The sequence below is a fragment of the Symphalangus syndactylus genome, chromosome 6, assembly GCF_028878055.3.
Source record: "Symphalangus syndactylus isolate Jambi chromosome 6, NHGRI_mSymSyn1-v2.1_pri, whole genome shotgun sequence".
Taxonomy (NCBI): domain Eukaryota; kingdom Metazoa; phylum Chordata; class Mammalia; order Primates; family Hylobatidae; genus Symphalangus; species Symphalangus syndactylus.
In genome coordinates this window covers 70,255,961-70,275,514 of record NC_072428.2, presented here as the reverse complement: position 1 = coordinate 70,275,514, position 19,554 = coordinate 70,255,961, and the positions used below count along the sequence as shown (strand labels likewise).

Below are 19,554 nucleotides of genomic sequence, written 5' to 3'. Positions count from 1 at the left end.
CCAATTCTGTGAAGAAAGTCATAGGTAGCTTGATGGGGATGGCATTGAATCTATAAATTACCTTGGGCAATATGGCCATTTTCACAATATTGATTCTTCCTGTCCATGAGCATGGAATGTTCTTCCATTTGTTTGTATCCTCTTTTATTTCATTGAGCAGTGGTTTGTAGTTCTCCTTGAAGAGGTCCTTTAGATCCCTTGTAAGTTGGATTCCTAGGTATTTCATTCTCTTTGAAGCAATTGTGAATGGGAGTTCACTCATGATTTGGCTCTCTGTCTGTTATTGGTGTATAAGAATGCTTGTGATTTTTGCACATTGATTTTGTATCCTGAGACTTTGCTGAAGTTGCTTATCAGCTTAAGGAGATTTTGGGCTGAGATGATGGGGTTTTCTAAATGTACAATCATGTCATCTGCAAACAGGGACAATTTGACTTCCTATTTTCCTAATGGAATATCCTTTATTTCTTTCTCCTGCCTGATTGCCCTGGCCAGAACTTCCAACACTATGTTGAATAGGAGTGGTGAGAGAGGGCATCCCTGTCTTGTGCCCATTTTCAAAGGGAATGCTTCCAGTTTTTACCCATTCAGTATGATATTGGCTGTGGGTTTGTCATAAATAGCTCTTATTATTTTGAGATATGTCCCATCAATACCTAACTAATTGAGAGTTTTTAGCATGAAGGGCTGTTGAATTTTGTCAAAGGCCTTTTCTGCATCTATTGAGATAATCATGTGATTTTCGTCTTTGGTCCTGTTTATATGCTGGATTACGTTTATTGATTTGCATATTTGGAACCAGCTTTGCATCCCAGGGATGAAGCCCACTTGGTCATGGTGGATAAGCTTTTTGATGTGCTGCTGAATTTGGTTTGCCAGTATTTTATAGAGGATTTTTGCATCAATGTTCATCAGGGATATGGGTCTGAAATTCTCTTTTTTTGTTGTGTCTCTGCCAGGCTTTGGTATCAGGAAGACACTGGCCTGATAAAATGAGTTAGGGAGCATTCCCTCTTTTTCTATTGATTGCAATAGTTTCAGAAGGAATGGTACCAGCTCCTCTTTGTACCTCTGATAGAGTTCGGCTGTGAATCTGTCTGATCCCAGAATTTTTTTGGTTGGTAGGCTCTTAATTATTGTCTCAATTTCAGAGCCTGTTATTGGCCTATTTAGGGATTCCAGTTCTTCTTGGTTTAGTCTTGGGAGGGTGTATGTGTCCAGGAATTTATCCATTTCTTCTAGATTTTCTAGTTTATTTGCATAGAGGTGTTTATAGTATTCTCTGATGGTAGTTTGTATTTCTGTGGGATCGGTGGTGATATCCCCTTTATCATTTTTTATTGCATCATTTGATTCTTCTCTCTTTTCGTCTTTATTAGTTTTGCTAGCAGTCTATCAATTTTGTTGATCTTTTCAAGAAACCAGCTCCTGCATACATTGATTTTTGGAAGGGTTTTTTGTATCTATCTCCTTCAGTTCAGCTCTGATCTTAGTTATTTCTTGCCTTCTGCTAGCTTTTGAATGTGTTTGCTCTTGCTTCTCTAGTTCTTTTAATCGTGATATTAGGGTGTCAATTTTAGATCTTTCCTGCTTTCTCTTGTGGGCATTTAGTGCTATAAATTTCCGTCTACACACTGCTTTAAATGTGTCCCAGAGATTCTGGTATGTTGTGTCTTTGTTCTCATTGGTTTCAAAGAACATCTTTATTTCTGCCTTCATTTCATTATGTACCCAGTAGTCATTCAGGAGCAGGTTGTTCAGTTTCCATGTAGTTGAGCAGTTTTGAGTGAGTTTCTTAATCCTGAGTTCTAGTTTGATTGCACTGTGGTCTGAGAGACAGTTTGTTATAATTTCTGTTCTTTTACATTTGCTGAGGAGTGCTTTACTGCCAACTATGTGGTCAATTTTGGAATAAGTGTGATGTGGTGCTGAGAAGACTGTGTATTCTGTTGATTTGGGGTGGAGAGTTCTGTAGATGTCTATTAGGTCCACTTGGTGCAGAGCTGAGTTCAATTCCTGGATATCTTTGTCAACTTTCTGTCTCATTGATCTGTCTAATGTTGACAGTGGGGTGTTAAAATCTCCCATTATTATTGTGTGGGAGTCTAAACAAAAAACTCCTGCCTTTTTTTTGTTTTCCATTTGCTTGGTAGATCTTCCTCCATCCCTTTATTGTGAGCCTATGTGCATCTCTGCATGTGAGATGGGTCTCCTGAATACAGCACACTGATGGGTCTTGACTCTTTATCCAATTTGCCAGTCTGTGTCTTTTAATTGGAGCATTTAGTCCATTTACATTTAAGGTTAATATTGTTCTGTGTGAATTTGATCCTGTCGTTATGATGTTAGCTGGTTATTTTGCTTGTTAGTTGATGCAGTTTCTTCCTATCATCGATGGTCTTTACAATTTGGTGTGTTTTTGCAGTGGCTGATACCAGTTGTTCCTTTCCATGTTTAGTGCTTCCTTCAGGAGCTCTTGTAGGGCAGGCCTGGTGGTGACAAAATCTCTCAGCATTTGCTTGTCTGTAAAGTATTTTATTTCTCCTTCACTTATGAAGCTTAGTTTGGCTGGATATGAAATTCTGGGTTGAAAATTCTTTTCTTTAAGAATGTTGAATATTGGCCCCCACTCTCTTCTGGCTTGTAGAGTTTCTGCCAAGAGATCAGCTGTTAGTCTGATGGGCTTCCCTTTGTGGGTAACCCGACCTTTCTCTCTGGCTGCCCTTAACATTTGTTCCTTTATTTCAACTTTGGTGAATCTGACAATTATGTGTCTTGGAGTTGCTCTTCTCGAGGAGTATCTTTGTGGCATTCTCTGTATTTCCTGAATTTGAATGTTGGCCTGCCTTGCTAGGTTGGGGAAGTTCTCCTGGATAATAACCTGCAGAGTGTTTTCCATCTTGGTTTCATTCTCCACATCACTTTCAGGTACACCAATCAGACATAGTTTTGGTCTTTTCATATAGTCCCATAATTCTTGGAGACTTTGTTCATTTCTTTTTACTCTTTTTTCTCTAAACTTCTCTTCTTGCTTCATTTCATTCATTTGATCTTCCATCACTGATACCCTTCTTCCAGTTGATCAAATAGGCTACTGAAGCTTGTCATTCATCATGTAGTTCTCATGCCGTGGTTTTCAGCTCCATCAGGTCATTTAAGGACTTCTCTACACTGGTTATTCTAGTTAGCCATTCGTCTAATTCTTTTGCAAGGTTTTTAACTTCTTTGCAATGGGTTTGAACTTCCTCCTTTAGCTTGGAGAAATTTGATCATCTGAAGCCTTCTTCTCCCAACTCGTCAAATTCATTCTCCATCCAGCTTTGTTCCATTGCTATTGAGGAGCTGCGCTCCTTTGGAGTGGGAGAGGTGCTCTGATTTTTAGAATTTTCAGCTTTTCTGCTGTTTCTTCCCCATCTTTGTGGTTTTTTTAATCTACCTTTGGCCTTTGATGATGGTGATGTACAGATGGGATTTTGGTGTGGATGTCCTTTCTGTTTGTTAGTTTTCCTTCTAACAGTCAGGACCCTCAGCTGCAGGTCTGTTGGAGTTTGCTGGAGGTCCACTCCAGACCCTGTTTCCCTAGGTATTAGCAGTGGAGGCTGCAGAACAGCGAATATTGCTGAACAGCAAATGTTGCTGCCTGATCGTTCCTCTGGAAGCTTCATCTCAGAGGGTTACCTGGCCGTATGGGGTGTCAGTCTGCCCCTACTGGGGAATGCCTCCCAGTTAGGCTACTCGGGGGTCAGGGACCTACCTGAGGAGGCAGTCTGTCCGTTCTCAGATCTCAAATTCCATGCTGGGAGAACCACTACTCTCTTCAAAGCTGTCAGACAGGGACATTTAAGTCTGCAGAGGTTTCTGCTGCCTTTTGTTTGGCTATGCCCTGCCCCCTGAGGTGGAGTCTACAGAGGCAGGCAGTCCTCCTTGAGCTGTAGTGGGCTCCACCCAATTTGAGCTTCCCTGCTGCTTTGTCTACCTACTCAAGCTTCAGCAAAGGCGGGCGCCCCTCCCCCAGCCTCGATGCCACCTTGCAGTTCCATCTCAGACAGCTGTGCTATCAATGAGTGAAGCTCCATGGTTGTGGGGCCCTCTGAGCCAGGTGTGGGATATAATCTCCTGGTGTGTAATTTGCTAAGACCATTGGAAAAGCACAGTATTAGGGTGGGAGTGACCTGATTTTCCAGGTGCCGTCTGTCACAGCTTCCCTTGGCTAGGAAAGGGAATTCCCTGACCTCTTGTGCTTTCTGGGTGAGGCGATGCCTCGCCCTGCTTCAGCTCATGTTCGGTGGGCTGCATCCACTGTCCTGCACCCACTGTCTGACAAGCCCTAGTGAGATGAACCCGGTTCCTCAGTTGGAAATGCAGAAATCACCCATCTTCTGCGCCACTCATGCTGAGAGCTGTAGACTGGAGCTGTTCGTATTCGGCCATCTTGGAACCCTTGTTAAAATTATTTTAAAGCTATTTTCCTGATATGAGTTTGTCTTGCTGTAAATTAACATGACGGTCTATACAAAACTTTTGAGAAAGTGTTGGTTTGCATCTGCTAAAATAATAAATTATCTGCATTCATATTGATATAGTTAATAGATTTTGAGCAAAATCAGATATACATTATCAGGAGCACTTTCACACGTCCTTTCTGATGGACATATTCAATTTTTCAGAATATTTATAGTGTTGATGCTTCTGAATAAACTTTTTAGTTAAAGAAAGCAAAAAAAGGAATGTAACACATAGTTCCTCTAATCTTCAAGAATCTCCAATTGTTCTACTTGTTGAGATGTGAAATTTAACAAAAACCCAGAAATATATATATATGTATATAAGCTTTGAAAGTAATTGCCAAATAATATACTTAAATGAAACTGTCTTTATACTTTTTAACCTTTGTGCGCACACATACACACACCCTAAAATTTCGCAAGTCTACTCACTACCCAAAGATTAATACTGTACATATGTAATGTATTTTTATAGATTAAATCCTTCTTGCTCTTCTTCACTAATTCCCCTCCTCCTACCCCTAAATCATTTTTTCTCTCTTATATAACTATGTATTTTACCAAAATAGGACCACATTAGAGTATTACTTTTAATTTGCTTTTTGCCTAAATTTATATTATGAACATTTTTTACATTAATAAATATTTTGTTATTATTCTCTTTACTGATGGCACAGCACATTGCAATATAGGTCTTTATACATTATTTTCCCAGACCCATATTACTAAATGTTTTGGGTAGATTTTGTTTTTTTTTTTGTTTTTTGGTATTTCAATTTTGAAACAAACACCCCCATCCATAAGTCTTTGCATGCTTTTTCAGTGATGTCCTAAGGAAAAATTATTAGATGTAGAATAGCTGAGTCAAATTGTAAGAACACTTTTAAACCTTTTCATAAGAATGAAAAATTTGTGTACAGAAAGGCAACTCACTAACATTAGTACAGGAGGGTGCCAATTTTGTGGGGAGCAATTTTATTTTATTTAAGATAGATGAATCATTAAAAAAACTCACTTTTTCAATTTTAGGAATTCTTGAAGGAAAATTAGAGCATCTGACCTACTTATTTTAAAATCCTTGAGGTATAGTTTTGTCAAATGGAATAAAAAGATCAGCTTCTATCCTGAGCTGAGCTTTTACATTTCCTCTCATAAACAATTTAAGCACTTTTTAATCTTCAGTGTTTTTTATGCTTTGTTTAAAATTTGTTTAAGCAAGATTATAACACCTAGTTTGCTTTTCTGTATTATTGTTAGAATCATGAAACTTTTAAATGATCATGGAGACAGATATCTCTTTTATTTTATCTTTTCTTTTTACCAGTAAGAAACTAAAGCATTAGACAAATCAAGTGAATAAATAAGTCCCTAAGTCCCCAGTGTTTGATTTCTGATAGTGAAATGTAGCCTCCTAATTCAAGGAGAGTTCAATATGGGTCAATCTATTAAAATAATTAATGTATCCTATTATCAGATGACAGGAATACATTTTCTCATCTCAATTGATTTTAAAATGGCAGTTACTAATATGGACTCAAATTTTGACTTAAAATAATCAGAGTAAATAAGCTAAAAATTAAAATTATTTCCATTGTAGAATTAAAAAATGTAAAAGCCAGAATTGGGGTTATACTCAACAGTTAAACACTAGATGTATTCCTAAGAAAATCAGGAAAAAAGCAAAAGTATTTTTAATTCTACCAATATTTACATATAGTAAAAAATGAAACATTTGGAATTATTAGAAAAAATGCAACAATAAATTACCATTATTTCCAGAAAAGTAGATACAATATTCTGGAAATAATGGTAATTATTAGGTTTCTAAGAGAATCCGAGAGAATTATGGAAAAATTTGGTGTTAGCAACAAGTAAAAGAGTTGAAAAAGGTAATTGAATATAGAGCAAATATAAAAATAATCCTTCTATTAACTATAATTAGTTTGAAAAATTGAATAAAATAAAAATATAACACTCACAATTGCAGCAAAACATGTAATATCTGGAGACTAAAGAAATATGTTCACTGAGAGAAATAGGTAGAGATTTGAATAAAGGCTGTATACTTTTTTTTTTTTTTTTTTTTTTGAGACGGAGTCTCGCTCTGTCGCCCAGGCTGGAGTGCAGTGGCGCAATCTCGGCTCACTGCAAGCTCCGCCTCCTGGGTTCACGCCATTCTCCTGCCTCAGCCTCTCCGAGTAGCTGGGACTACAGGCGCCCGCCACCACGCCCGGCTAATTTTTTGTATTTTTAGTAGAGACGGGGTTTCACCATGGTCTCGATCTCCTGACCTCGTGATCCACCCGCCTCGGCCTCCCAAAGTGCTGGGATTACAAGCGTGAGCCACCGCGCCCAGCCGAATAAAGGCTGTATACTATAAAGATATAGTTCTTCCTTAATTATTATATTATTATTATTTTTTGAGACAGAGTCTTTCTCTCTCATCCAGGCTGGAATACAGTGATAAGATTACAGCTCACTGCAGCCCCAACCTTGACCTCCCAGGCTCAAGTGATCCTCCCACTTCAGCCTTCCTAGTAGCTAGGATCACGAGCACACACCACCATGTCTAATTTTATTTTCTTTATTTTATTATTGTTTTTGTAAAGTCAAGGTTTCAATATGTTGTTCAGGCTGGTCTCAAACTCCTGGGCTCAAGTACTCCGCCTTTTAAAGTGTTGGATTACAGGCATTAGCCACCATGCCTGACCCCTCAGTGTTGTTTTGTTTTGTTTTGTTTTGTTTTGTTTTTTTTTTAAGGAGTTTTGCAATTTCAATCACATTCTCAGACAGGTTATTTATTTATTTTTTTTAATTTAGCAAAGTGATTCCAAAGTTTGTCTGGGATATGTCCAAGTACATATTTCAAAAGAGGAGTAAAAGGAGGGATGTGCCTTACTAAACATTAAAATGATTAAAGTTCAGTAACTTAAAAGAGAATGAGACTTACTTGCAAAAATGACTAACACATTGAACCAAGGGACAAAGTCAGTAAAAAGCCTGTATATATATAAGAAAGTGATATATAAGAAAATGACTAACACATTGAACCAAGGGACAAAGTCAGTAAAAAGCCTTGCAATATATAAGAGCCTGCTACATAATAAAGGTGGTATTACAAGCTTATGAGGAAAGTAAAGTTTAAGCAAATGTAGGTCTAGCTAAATTACACATATTAATTAAAAATACTCTATAGAAATGGTAATGATTTTGAACAGAAAGGTCACAGAAGAATTAAAAGTGAGTAACACACATATGAAATAATACCCCGTTCTACTTATAAAAAATAATGAAAACTTACAAAATTTAGTCTGAGTTTTTGGGAAACAGGCACTCCTACACTACGGTTGGGTTTGTAATTAATAAATATATTTTTAGAGGGAAATTGGCAGTGTGTATTAAAAGCATTACAAATGTGTTTCCCTTTATTTTGCAATGCAAATTCTAATGGTTTTGATTTTTAAAAGAATCAGAGGGCCAAGCACGGTGGCTTACGCCTGTAATCCCAGCACTTTGGGAGACTGAGGCAGGTGGATCACGAGGTCAGGAGTTCGAGACCAGCCTGGCCAACATGGTGAAACCCTATATCTACAAAAATACAAATATTAGCTGGGCATGGTGGCGAGCACCTGTAATCCCAGCTACTCAGGAGGCTGAGGCAGAAAAATCACTTGAAACCGGAAGGTGGAGGTTGCAGTGGGCTGAGATTGCAGCACTGCACTCCAACCTGGGCGAAAGAGCAAGACTGTGTCTCAAAAAAAAAAAAAAAAATCAGAACTTTGTATATGTTACAAGGGATGGTAATGATATTGTTTATAATAGCAAATACTATGAGTGGAATAAATGTAAAACAATTGCTTGCTGCTTAAATAAGGGTTTCTCTAAGAGTCTATGAGAAGCATCAGATTCATCTAGGAAGCTTTTGTAAATATCTGCCCTCTACTTCCCTGATTCTAATATATAAAATCCACCCTGGACATATGAAATAAAATAACTGTTTCTCTTTTACTTCTCTCAAACATTCTGTAGATTATGCTTATCATTCCCCGTCTTTTCAGTGTCTTTATCCTCCCCCAGAGCAATAACATTGAGGTATCATTCTTGTCACGCTGTCCAGGAAAAAATATAACAATTTGTTCGTCATCTATTTCATTTATTTCTTTTTGAGTTTCCCTTGAACTACTCTCAGAATATATATTGAAAGAGGAGCTTCGGTTGTTTTGGAAATTATTTGAAAATTGAGAATATTGATAAAATAATAGCCAAAGTACATATTAGCAGACTACTATCTGCTTCTTAGCCTTATATCATAATAACTTGAAAATAAACAACTTATTTTTATTATTTCCATGTGTCTTTATTTGGAATACAAAGAACTTACAAAATGATAAAATCTTACTCATAATTTTTGTCAGTTCTCTCTATATAGCGTGTTAATACGTTGGTATTAGTAGATGAATGTGATGTACTCATATTTAGCTTTCTTAAATTGTGAGATGTTTGAAATGATACATAGTATTTTTTGTTTTTTAGTACGATGGAATGTAAAGTAGCATTAAAATGAGTGTATTTGTTTTTGCAGAGTTTCTAACTATGATATCTTCTGGTATACTCATAACCTCTTCTTTGTCTTCTACATGCTGCTGACTTTGCATGTTTCAGGGTAAGTTTACACATATATGTATTTAAAATCATTTGTGCCCCAAAATGGGGTAATGAAAGACAACTCTATAGGAAATTTTGTAGGAGGTGGTAAAAGTGTCAAGAGTGGAAGAAATAGTTTCTCCACTATTGAGGACAGTGTCAAGAGTGGAATTGAGGATAGTGTCAAGAGTGGAAGAAATAGTTCTATTTTTAGCATAGCATATTGTAATGAAACCAGTATAAAGTATACTAAATTTAAAAGCTAGAGTTACTTCTCCCACAACCTTTTAGTTTCTAAATCTTCCTATGGATATATCCTAATATCTTCTAAAGGAAAAAATTTAAGAATGAAGAACATCAGGAATATATTTTAGTATTTGTATTTCCTGAAACTGTCCTGCTAAAGCAAGATTTATAACAATGGAATTTCCAGTTTTTCATTTTAAAAGTTCTACAGGAAGTAATACTAGCAGAGAGAGCCAAAGATTTAAAATAACCAAAGAAAAGGATCTGTCAAAATCACCAAAGGAAAAAAAATTCATAAAGTGAAAAAATAATGTATCCTAAGCTTATTACAAAGAGTATACCTAAAGTATTCCGAAAGTATGTGTACCCAAGCAGTATACTCAAAAGCGTGGTGCTTAAAACAATACATGAAGATAGATGAAGAAAATAATGTATTTTTGTACATGCATATGTGTGTGTGGCCACCAGCAGTGAACTTGGTGGCTTTGGTGTGACATTCACACCTGCATGACATAATAGGTCTGGCAGCAGGTTCACTTGGTTTAGCAGGATACAGGGCAGGACACACAGAATGTCAACAGGATAATGTCAGGTGCTTATTAAGACGAAGTCCCTATAGTTGTTCAGAAACATTTATCCCCACTCCTTCATGTAGCAACTCTTTTAAGATAAGAAACCCATGTGGGTAGGCATGGTCTACCTTGCATTGGGTAAGGCTCATTCCTACTCCACAGGAACCTGTATCTTGGGAACAGCGTAGGTCCCCTCAAGGGATGCCCTTGGGATCAAGGACACACTGTACACAAGGAGGCTGAGGTCTGTGAGGCCCAAAATGATTTCATAGTTCAATCACAGTCCTTTTGGTCCAGATGCATTTCACCGATAATAAACAATGTTGCTGGTAACACAGCTGACATTCCCTATTTTTCTTAACCTGAAATATTTCCAGGGAAACAGTTTGAAGAAAGGTTCAGACCTTTGTTTAGTTCTTTCTTCAGAATGTTTTATAATGTAATTTATCAGTACAGTGGGTCATTTACATTGATCATATATTTATTTCAGGGTACATTTTCAAAATGTTGCTTTGGTTTTTTTTCCCCTGATTTTGGAGACTGCTGGTTAAGACAGCAGTATCAAATGGGTTTATCCCACATGTCCTGGTTAGCTTTGTTCAGTACTAAGGTTCTAGAACACATAGTTGTAGAGCACAGGAAACATGGCCACACATTATAACTAATTCTCTGGAGCCTCAGGGCACCAAGAAAGCCCTGGGTAGAGAAAAGTCTGCTTTACATTCTGCTCTTTAAGTGGGATTGGTTACCTGTCCAGGGCTGTGCTCCTTAAGAGGCCTATGAATAACCAGATGCTACTAATGATAACAACAGTAATCTAAAATAGTTACATAATGCTTACTATATGCTAAGTATAAATTCAAAATGCTTCAGATACTTTATGTTATTTAATGCCCAGAATTTTATGAGAATAAATATTGTTAAACCTCTTTCAGAAGTGGGAACACTGATGTTTAGAAAGATTAAGTAGCTTGTTGAAGTTTACTTAACTGATGGATCCTAGATTCAAACCTAGGCATTCTGATTCAGAAACTCCTAATTTTTTACTACAAGGCTCTATTTTTTTGGAAAGGTCTGTACTTCTGATAATTTGATCTTAGTATTTGTTTAAACCCTTTTATTTTGACTTCTTTGAGACTGTGATCTGTCTATTCATCTATGTATCTGTATCAGATAGATATAGAAAAGAAAAATGCAATCATTTATTAGTATAATTGTGTATTATTTTGCCTTTATGTTTTACTAAATTAAAACTCTGAAAAAAACTATTTCTTTGTAAATCAAAAAAGTGTCAATTTTTTTTAAAGTATCAGCGGTTCAAACAGACTTCTTTTTAAAGAGGAGGATTACATTGAGAGTTCTTTGTTTTTTTGGAAGTAAAAAGAATGCATATTTAAATTTTGATTTTTACTTTTATAGAACAAGCGTCATAGAAAGTGACATTATAAGGAGAAATAGTAGGCATCTATAGGATGAATTATATATAATCAACCAATTATTAAACTAAATTAATATGTATTTATTTATTATAGGTAGGAATGAAGAAAGCAATTATTCTAATTTTGAAACATGTCGTGCAACCCATACATAATACAATAAGCATTCTACAGTGCACATTTTTTCCAGGAAATTTAATTTTTTAAAAAGCAACATAGATATGCTTCTGGTATGAAAAATGTTACTACTGATAACATTTTACCATTTTCTCAAAATTAAAAAAAAACCTATATTGATGAAGGATTGGCTTATAATTAAGTCTATTTAACTTATTTGTGCAAATGTTGGAAACAGACATATTTTTACTTCTGAAATACCTAGGTAACTTTGTTGTTCAACTTTTGGTTATACAAATAAAGTACAATTGTTCAAATTAAATTTCTTGGATTTATATTGAAATTTCTGTTCAACAGTATGCTTTAGGTCTGAACAGAAAATAACTATTTGCTTAGCATTAGCTTCTCTGTCCATCAATGTGGTAAGTACCATAAGGTAAAGAAGAGCAATATATTGCAGGATCTCTAGTCATCCAGCATTGACCATTGATTTGGAATTTTGAAAAATCAATTGGAAAAGCTAGACATATTATAAAAACTGTATATTTTTAAAATGTAAACATTCCTGTGTTATTTACATGAATGCTAGCAGTTCAGAGAATTATCAGTGTGGGCTAGAAATTTTAGAAAATATTAGGCTTCAAAGATGAGGTGATGAGACATTGTTGACTGGTTTTTCTACCTAAGTGGACTTTTACAATAAGAGAAGTTGCTTCATGTGATTTTCTAAGGTCATTTTTTTAAAGGAAGCTGAAAAGACACCTTGATCAAGCCTCTTTTAAGCTCCTCTACGATATATCTACTAAGTCAATGCCTAATTTTGAAGATGTCCATTCTGTCTTAGGGGAAGTCCTAATTCTCACAATGTTCTTTCTTTTTTGGTTGGAATTATTTTACTGTAATTTCTGTCTAGCTATTTAAAAGTCTGTGATTCTGGAGGCCATGGAGTTAAGTCGCTCACTTTTCTAAATTCTATTCATCTGTTTCTTACGTTGTGATATTTCAGATCTCAATTTTCTGAACTGTCTCTTTGAATAGATTAACAACTAATATTAATTGAATGCTTCTCTTTTACTAACATTTGCTCTCATTGAATCCTCCTAACAACCCTGTAAATTTATTATTATTATTATCAATATTCAGCTGAGAGAATAGGATCAGTGAGAGATAAGTTGCTGAGGGCCATGGCTAGTAAGTAGATTTCTAGTTTGAACCCAGGTATCAGGTACCAAAATTCACATTCTTAACCACTAAGTTATGCTAGCCCCCGTTTGGCAACATTTCTCTGTATCCCTTTTAAAACTTACACCAAACTAAATGTTCTTGGAGTATGTGATCTGATTTTGGCAGAGTGAAAGTCTCACTTTCTTCACTACAAACTTTGCAATTGGTATTATTTAGGACCCAAATTTTTTGTTCTATGATTATCTGTGCCATTGGCTTAACCTGGTTTTCATTCTTGTTGTATATTTTAGCAATTCTCTTCATTTTTTTATAAGTAAATCTGTTGCATGCCACCCTAAAAAGATGACATTTCATGTACACTAAGCTAGATGTTTCTTTTAGTGTTAAAATACATCTTTAAAATACATTAATTTTCTTCTCCAAGATGTTAGTATAGCACAGAAGTTAAAAGATACATCACTTAATACCCGTATGAGCTTGGCAGATAATTTGTCCTTGCTTTTTGTTAGCAATTAAATGGGATTAATAAAATCATTTATATCATAGTGTTGTCTTGGGTTTAAATAAGTTAATGCAGCAAAGTAAGCAGAATATAGACATACTCAATAAATGTTAGTAAGAACAAATTATCCTAGTACCAATACTTATAGCTTCGTGAGAATGACACTCCACATTTAACTTTGAAAAATCAGGTTTTTTGATAAAGACACAACACTTTTGAAAATCCCAGATTTTCTTATCAGCAAAGTAATTTGATGAACATAGTGAAAACTACTTAGCAGCTCAAAGGAATATTCCTTGATATGGCAACAATTATAATATTCTAAGGTCTCTAAAATTCTATTGATTTTTAGCAATAAAGGTTTATCGTTGCAAAACAAGCCCTCCTCCTGAGGAATTTTTGTTTTAATTTTTAATATACCTTTTTAGGAGGTTACTATTGGTGTGCTGCGTTAAAGATATTCAATTCCTAAGATACCTGGTGAAAACAAAACAAAACAAAACCATTTCCTCTTTCCAAACATGTGTAGAACTGGATATCTCTTTCCTCTTTTTCTTTTGAAAAACTCCGAAGGAGATGCATACTGCTATTCTCACTTACTGATAAAAAGGATATTGGAGGGAAAATAAATTATGAATGTCACAGAGCCTCTGCTTAAGAGCCTAACTCAGCTCCTTTCGAAGAAATGTGGAGGGAATGCATTGTAAATGAGATTTGGCACCTTAGCTTCTGCAATCTTACCATAGTCAACACTCCCACTGGCTTTAGCTTGGAGAGTGCTGTGTGGGTGGTGATTGTATTTTATGTCTTTATTTAAGTGAGTGAGAGAGACTATAATGTGATAATTCTGGAAATGATAGAGGGGAAGGTCCTCCTCAAATGTTTGGATGGCAATGACAGCACATTAATAGTGTAAATAGTTTTTTTGTGCTAGCTCTGCTGCACTTCTCAGATCTTTTTATTATATGAATGATACCTGAATTATTCTTTTAAGCAGAGCTCTTTGCCATTTGGTACTTCTTGTTAGCAAAAGTTAATCATAGAGCATGATTTATATTCTACTTGAATCATTTTTTTTCTAGGAAATCTAAAAGGAGTATTTTTATGTGCATGTTTTTAAAAACATTTATTCTTTATGCCAGGGGAACACAGTGGGCAGGCTTTGTCAACAGTGACATTAATGAACCCCCAGCAGTGTCATAGACAGGTAGTTTAACAGGGAGCACCGCAGGAGTTTAGACTCAAGACGTTAACCAGGGTTAGACAGATATTGTGGGGGTAGGCTTATTGTGCTGACTGGAAAATAACCTCCCTCTATTATGGCTTCAGGCCTCAGGAGGAGGACATTAAGGATATACTGTTAGGGGATAGAGATATTTATGCAATATAGTGAAGTGTTAAGGACTGCTGATACCCAATTATCTTCTCTTTTAGAAGCCACTTTCGTGGAAGTCTTCCTTCACCCGTACTGATGTGGCAGAGGGAAAAGCTTGGTCATCTTGCTACTGGTGGGAGGCACTTGCTCCTCTTAGAAAGTCAAATTGCATTTTGAATGGAAGGCCCACAAGTTGTATTTTAAACACTCCTATTCTAGTACTGAGGGAGAAAATTTTTACTTTCCTCTACATTCTTTTCAGTTTCCCATTTCTTGCCTGTACATTTGCAGTGACTTTGTAATTTATTGTCCAAACCAGATACTTTTGAGAATGAATGGGGATGCTATTGATAATTCAGCAGTGGCTATAGAAAAACCAGGTCATATAGGTAATCTACCTATTCCTAGGCAGTGGGGAAAGTTTTAAGAGAGGCTAATGCAGTATTTTAATGCAGACTTTGAGCTAGAGCCACAAAAGGAGTCCTTACCTTGAACAGGGGCTCTGTGTGTCTATTTGAGAAACAGAACCTTCAAATAATACACACTGTAGGTTTGCCTAGCTTTGTCTCACTTTAGAGACTGTAATTAGATGTCCACTACCATGGTCATTAGAAGGCTGAGGATTTGCGTGTTCATGACAGTGGGTAAAATCTTTTATAAACTCTGTCACTGATACAGATGACCTGTTCTAATACTTCCTAGAGGCCTAGTTTCTAATCAGTCTGCCATACTCATTATCAGTTTGGTGCCCATTATTTCTATCACAAAATTCTACTTCTCCTTCCATAGGATAGGGGTTTTTAACGTGGCTCCATAATCCCTAGGACTCATTGAATGGATTCAGAGATTCATTAATTCCTGAAATACATACACACATATATCTGCATATTTATGTATATGTTTAATTTTGAGACACATATGTATATTTTTGTGTAAAACTAAGTTTCTCAACTTTCATTAGATACCCTAAAGTTTGTGTGGTCAAAAACGTTTCAAAAAATATGGAACTGAAGTTTTTAAAGCTAGATTTTAACCAAAGAGCTATAATATCTAATATCACATTGACACATTTTATATAGCCTGCTTCAGTTTTATTTAGAGTTAAAAACACTGGATTGTGGGAAAAAATAAAAGCCACTGGGGCAATTTTTTTCTTCCATGAAGGCTACTGGAAAGAGAACTTGACAAATATAATGAACAACTTAAGAACTGCATTATCATTTTAGAGGATAATAATTATACTATTCATAATAATCCCCTAGTTTTAGATAATGCTGAATATGTGACAGGGACTATTCTTAGCACTTTGCACACACACACACACACATTAATTTTTTGTTTGTTTTTAATATGCAGAGTGCTATAAGTTCTTCTATCATTTCTATTTTACAGATGGGGAATTGAAGCATGAAAGATTAAATTAAGTAACTGTCCAAAGTCACACAGCTAATACCTGAAAAAACTAAGATTGAGCCCATGAAGTTTGACCCCTGAATTTAACTTCTACCCTTTTCTTGAATTATTGAATTATTTATTCGTCATTTAGAAAGTACCCTTGCTTATGAATGAAAAATATTTATGTCATGTAAAAATCTAGGATATATTTTTCTATTTATTTATGTAAGTTGGTGAGTATATATACATATATGTTTGCCTGTTTTGAATAAGAAGTTCAATTTTGATTCAGTGTACATAGAGTTCAAGGTTTTGAAGGTGAAATCTAACTAGCTCCCAGAAAGTGGAGTAAGAAGAAAATGCCTTCTTTATGGTGCTGCCTTATAAATGTTTCCTAAAATGTTTGACCTTGTTAAGATACATAATAATATAACTTTATAATATAATGTAATCACTTTATAATAAATCTAATGATAAAATTATATTTATGTAATACTTTACTTGCCAGAATTCTTCCATGTAACCTGAAAATAACAATGAAGAAGACTAGGATTTAGATTGGAACAGATAAAAATGCTGTGGAAGAGATATTCTTATCAGTATTTTATTGCCAGTGTGTCTTTATAAAAGGATTAAGTCAAAGCATAGCAAAGAAAGCAATGGGGAAGAGACATTATTCATCATATAGAAAAATCAATTAAGTCCACAGATTTCTAAAACCCATACCTTTTAGAATTTTGCTATAAATTTTCTCTAAATATTAGATTACCCATCAAGTTATTATTCAAATGTGAGGAATGAATTTGATAATGGAATTACAGAGTAAATACATAAACGAACCCAAGTATGCATGCAATTTGTGAATTACCATAGTTTTGCTATCCCACACATTTTGGTATTTTGACTTTAAATATAGTGAAACAAATGCCCTGGGTTATAATAGTGAAGAAACAGGATTGATTCCTACAAGATCACTAATCTTAGACAAATCAGTTTTCTATAGCTTCCTGATTTGTGCAATAAAGAAAAATAATTGTATCTCCCAGACCTATTAGAAGAGAAATATTAGCTATTGTACATAAAATTGACACTATACACACACATATATATACACTATATTTTTATTGTTGCCTATGTAATGTTCTCCATTTAAAAAACTTTTCTATTTTTAATTTTTGTGATACACAGTAGGCGTATATGTTTATGGGATACATGAGATATTTTGATATAGGCATACAATGTGTAATGATCACATTTGCATAAATGAGATATTCATAATCTCAAATATTTATCTTTTCTTTGTGTCACATACAAATTGTACTGTTTTCATTATTTTTAATGTACACTATTGTTGACTCTAGTCATCTAATTATATTTTTATAACCAATACTCATCCCCACTTCTCCACCTCATTCGCAGCCTCTGGTAATCGTCATTCTATTCTCTATCTTCATGAGTTCAGTTTTCATTTTTAGCTCCCACAAATAAGTGAGAACGTGTGAAGTTTGTCTTTCTGTGCCTTGCTTATTTCACTCAACACAATGACCTCAGTTCCACCCACGTTGTTGAAAATGAGAGGATCTCCTTCTTTTTGTGGCTGAATCATACACCATTGTTATATGTAGCACATTTTCTTTATCCATTCATCTGTTGATGGACACTTAGGTTGCTTCAAAATCTTGGCTATTGTGAATAGTGCTACAATAAACATGCAAGTGCAGATATCTCTTCAATATACTGATTTCTTTTCTTTTGGGTATATACCTAGCAATGGGATTGCTGGGTCATATGGTAGTTCTGTTTTTAGTCTTTTGAGGAACCTCCAAACTTTTCTCCATAAGGGTTATGCTAACTTACATTCCCACCAACAGTGTATTTGAGGGTTCCCTTTTCTCCACGTTCTCACCAGTATTGGTTGTTGCCTGTGTTTTTAATATAAGACATTTTAACTGTGGTGAGATAATATCACATAGTAGTTTTACTTTGCATTTATCTGATGACGTGATGTTGAGCACCTTTTCATATACCTGTTTGCTATTTGTATGTCTTTTGAGAAGTGTCAATTTAGATATTGTGCCCACTTTTAAATCTGATTATTATATTTTTTTCTTATAGAGCTGTTTGAGTTATTTATATATTTTGGTTATTAATCTCTTGTAAGATGGATAGTTTGCAAATATTTCCCCCCATTCTTTGGATTAGATCTTTACTTTGTTGATTGTATCCTTTGCCGTGCAGAAGCTCTTTAATTTGATGTAATTCCATTTGTCTATTTTTGCTTTGATTGTCTGTGCTTGTGGGATATTACTCAAGAAATCTTTGCCCAGTCCAATGTCCTGGAGAGTTTCTCCAGTGTTTTCTATTAGAGGTTTCATAGTTTCAGGTCTTAGATTAAGTTTTCAATCAATTTTGATTTTTTTAATTTAGGAAGAGTTAGAGATCTAGTTTCATTCTTCTGCTATGTTGTATTTCCATTATCACGCATTTCAGAAAGTTTTAAAATTTCCTCAATAGTTTCATCATTGACTCACTGGTTATCAGGAGTATATTGTAAAATTTCTGTGTATTTCTATAGTTTCCTGAATTCCTCTTATTGATTTCTAGTTCTGTTCCATTGTGGTGAGGAAAGGTGCTTGATATTATTTCAAGTTTTTGAATGTTTTGAGACTTTTTTGTTACCTAACATATGATCCTTGAGAATGACCCATGTGCTGAAGAGAAGAATCTGTGTTCTGCAGTTATTAGATAAAATGTTCTGTAAATATTTATTAGGTCCATTTGGTCTATAGTGCAGATTAAGTCTGATGTTTATTTGTTGATTTTCTGTCTGAAAGATCAGTCCAGTGCTAAAAGTGGAACGTTGAAATCTCCAACTATTGTTGTATTGAAGTCTCTCTCTCTCTTTAGCCCTAATAATATTTGCTTTACATTTTTGTGTGCTGCAGTTTTGGGTGTATATATATTTACAATTGTTATATCATCTTGCTGAATTGACCCCTTTATCACAATATGATTTTTTTGGTCTCTTCTTATGGTTTTTGTCTTGAAATCTATTTTGTCTGATATTAAGTGTAGCTTCTCCTCTTCCTTTTTGGTTTCCATTGGCATGGAATATGTTTTTCCATCTGTTTATTTTCAGTCTGTCTGTATCTTCATAGGTAATGTGTGTTTCTTGTAACCAGCAGATCGTTGGGTCTTTTTGTTTCTCCATTCAACCACTGGATGTCTTTTGACTGGACGGTTTAGTTCATTGACATTCTATGTTATTGCTGATAAGTATGGCCTTTCTTGTACCATTTTCTTATTGGCTTTCTGATTGTTTTGTGGTCTTCTCTTTCTTCTTTCCTTCCATCCTGTCTTCCTTTTGGTGAAGGTGATTTTCTCTGGGGGTATGTTTTAATTTCTACTTTTTCTATTTTTTGTGTATCTGTTGTATGTTTTCTGATTTGTGGTTACAGTGAGGCTTGCAACCAATATAACCCACCTCAGGCCCACCGTGAGGTACTGCGTAACTACTGCCTATGTTCATTCAAGGCCCAAGGGCTCCTCAGTCAGCTTGTAGTGAATGCTTCCTGGC

At 35.2% G+C, this 19,554-nt stretch overlaps 1 protein-coding gene across 4 annotated transcripts in view; it reads left to right on the top strand.

The window, feature by feature from the left end:
* The window catches only part of NOX4 (NADPH oxidase 4), a 169,657-nt gene that overhangs the window by 61,018 nt on the left and 89,085 nt on the right, over positions 1–19,554 (top strand). For all 4 annotated transcript variants that reach the window (XM_055283211.2, XM_055283208.2, XM_063642020.1 and 1 more), the window contains one exon: positions 9,088–9,168. In XM_055283211.2, coding sequence (XP_055139186.1) covers positions 9,088–9,168 — 81 coding nt within the window. The remainder of the gene's footprint in view (positions 1–9,087; positions 9,169–19,554) is intronic.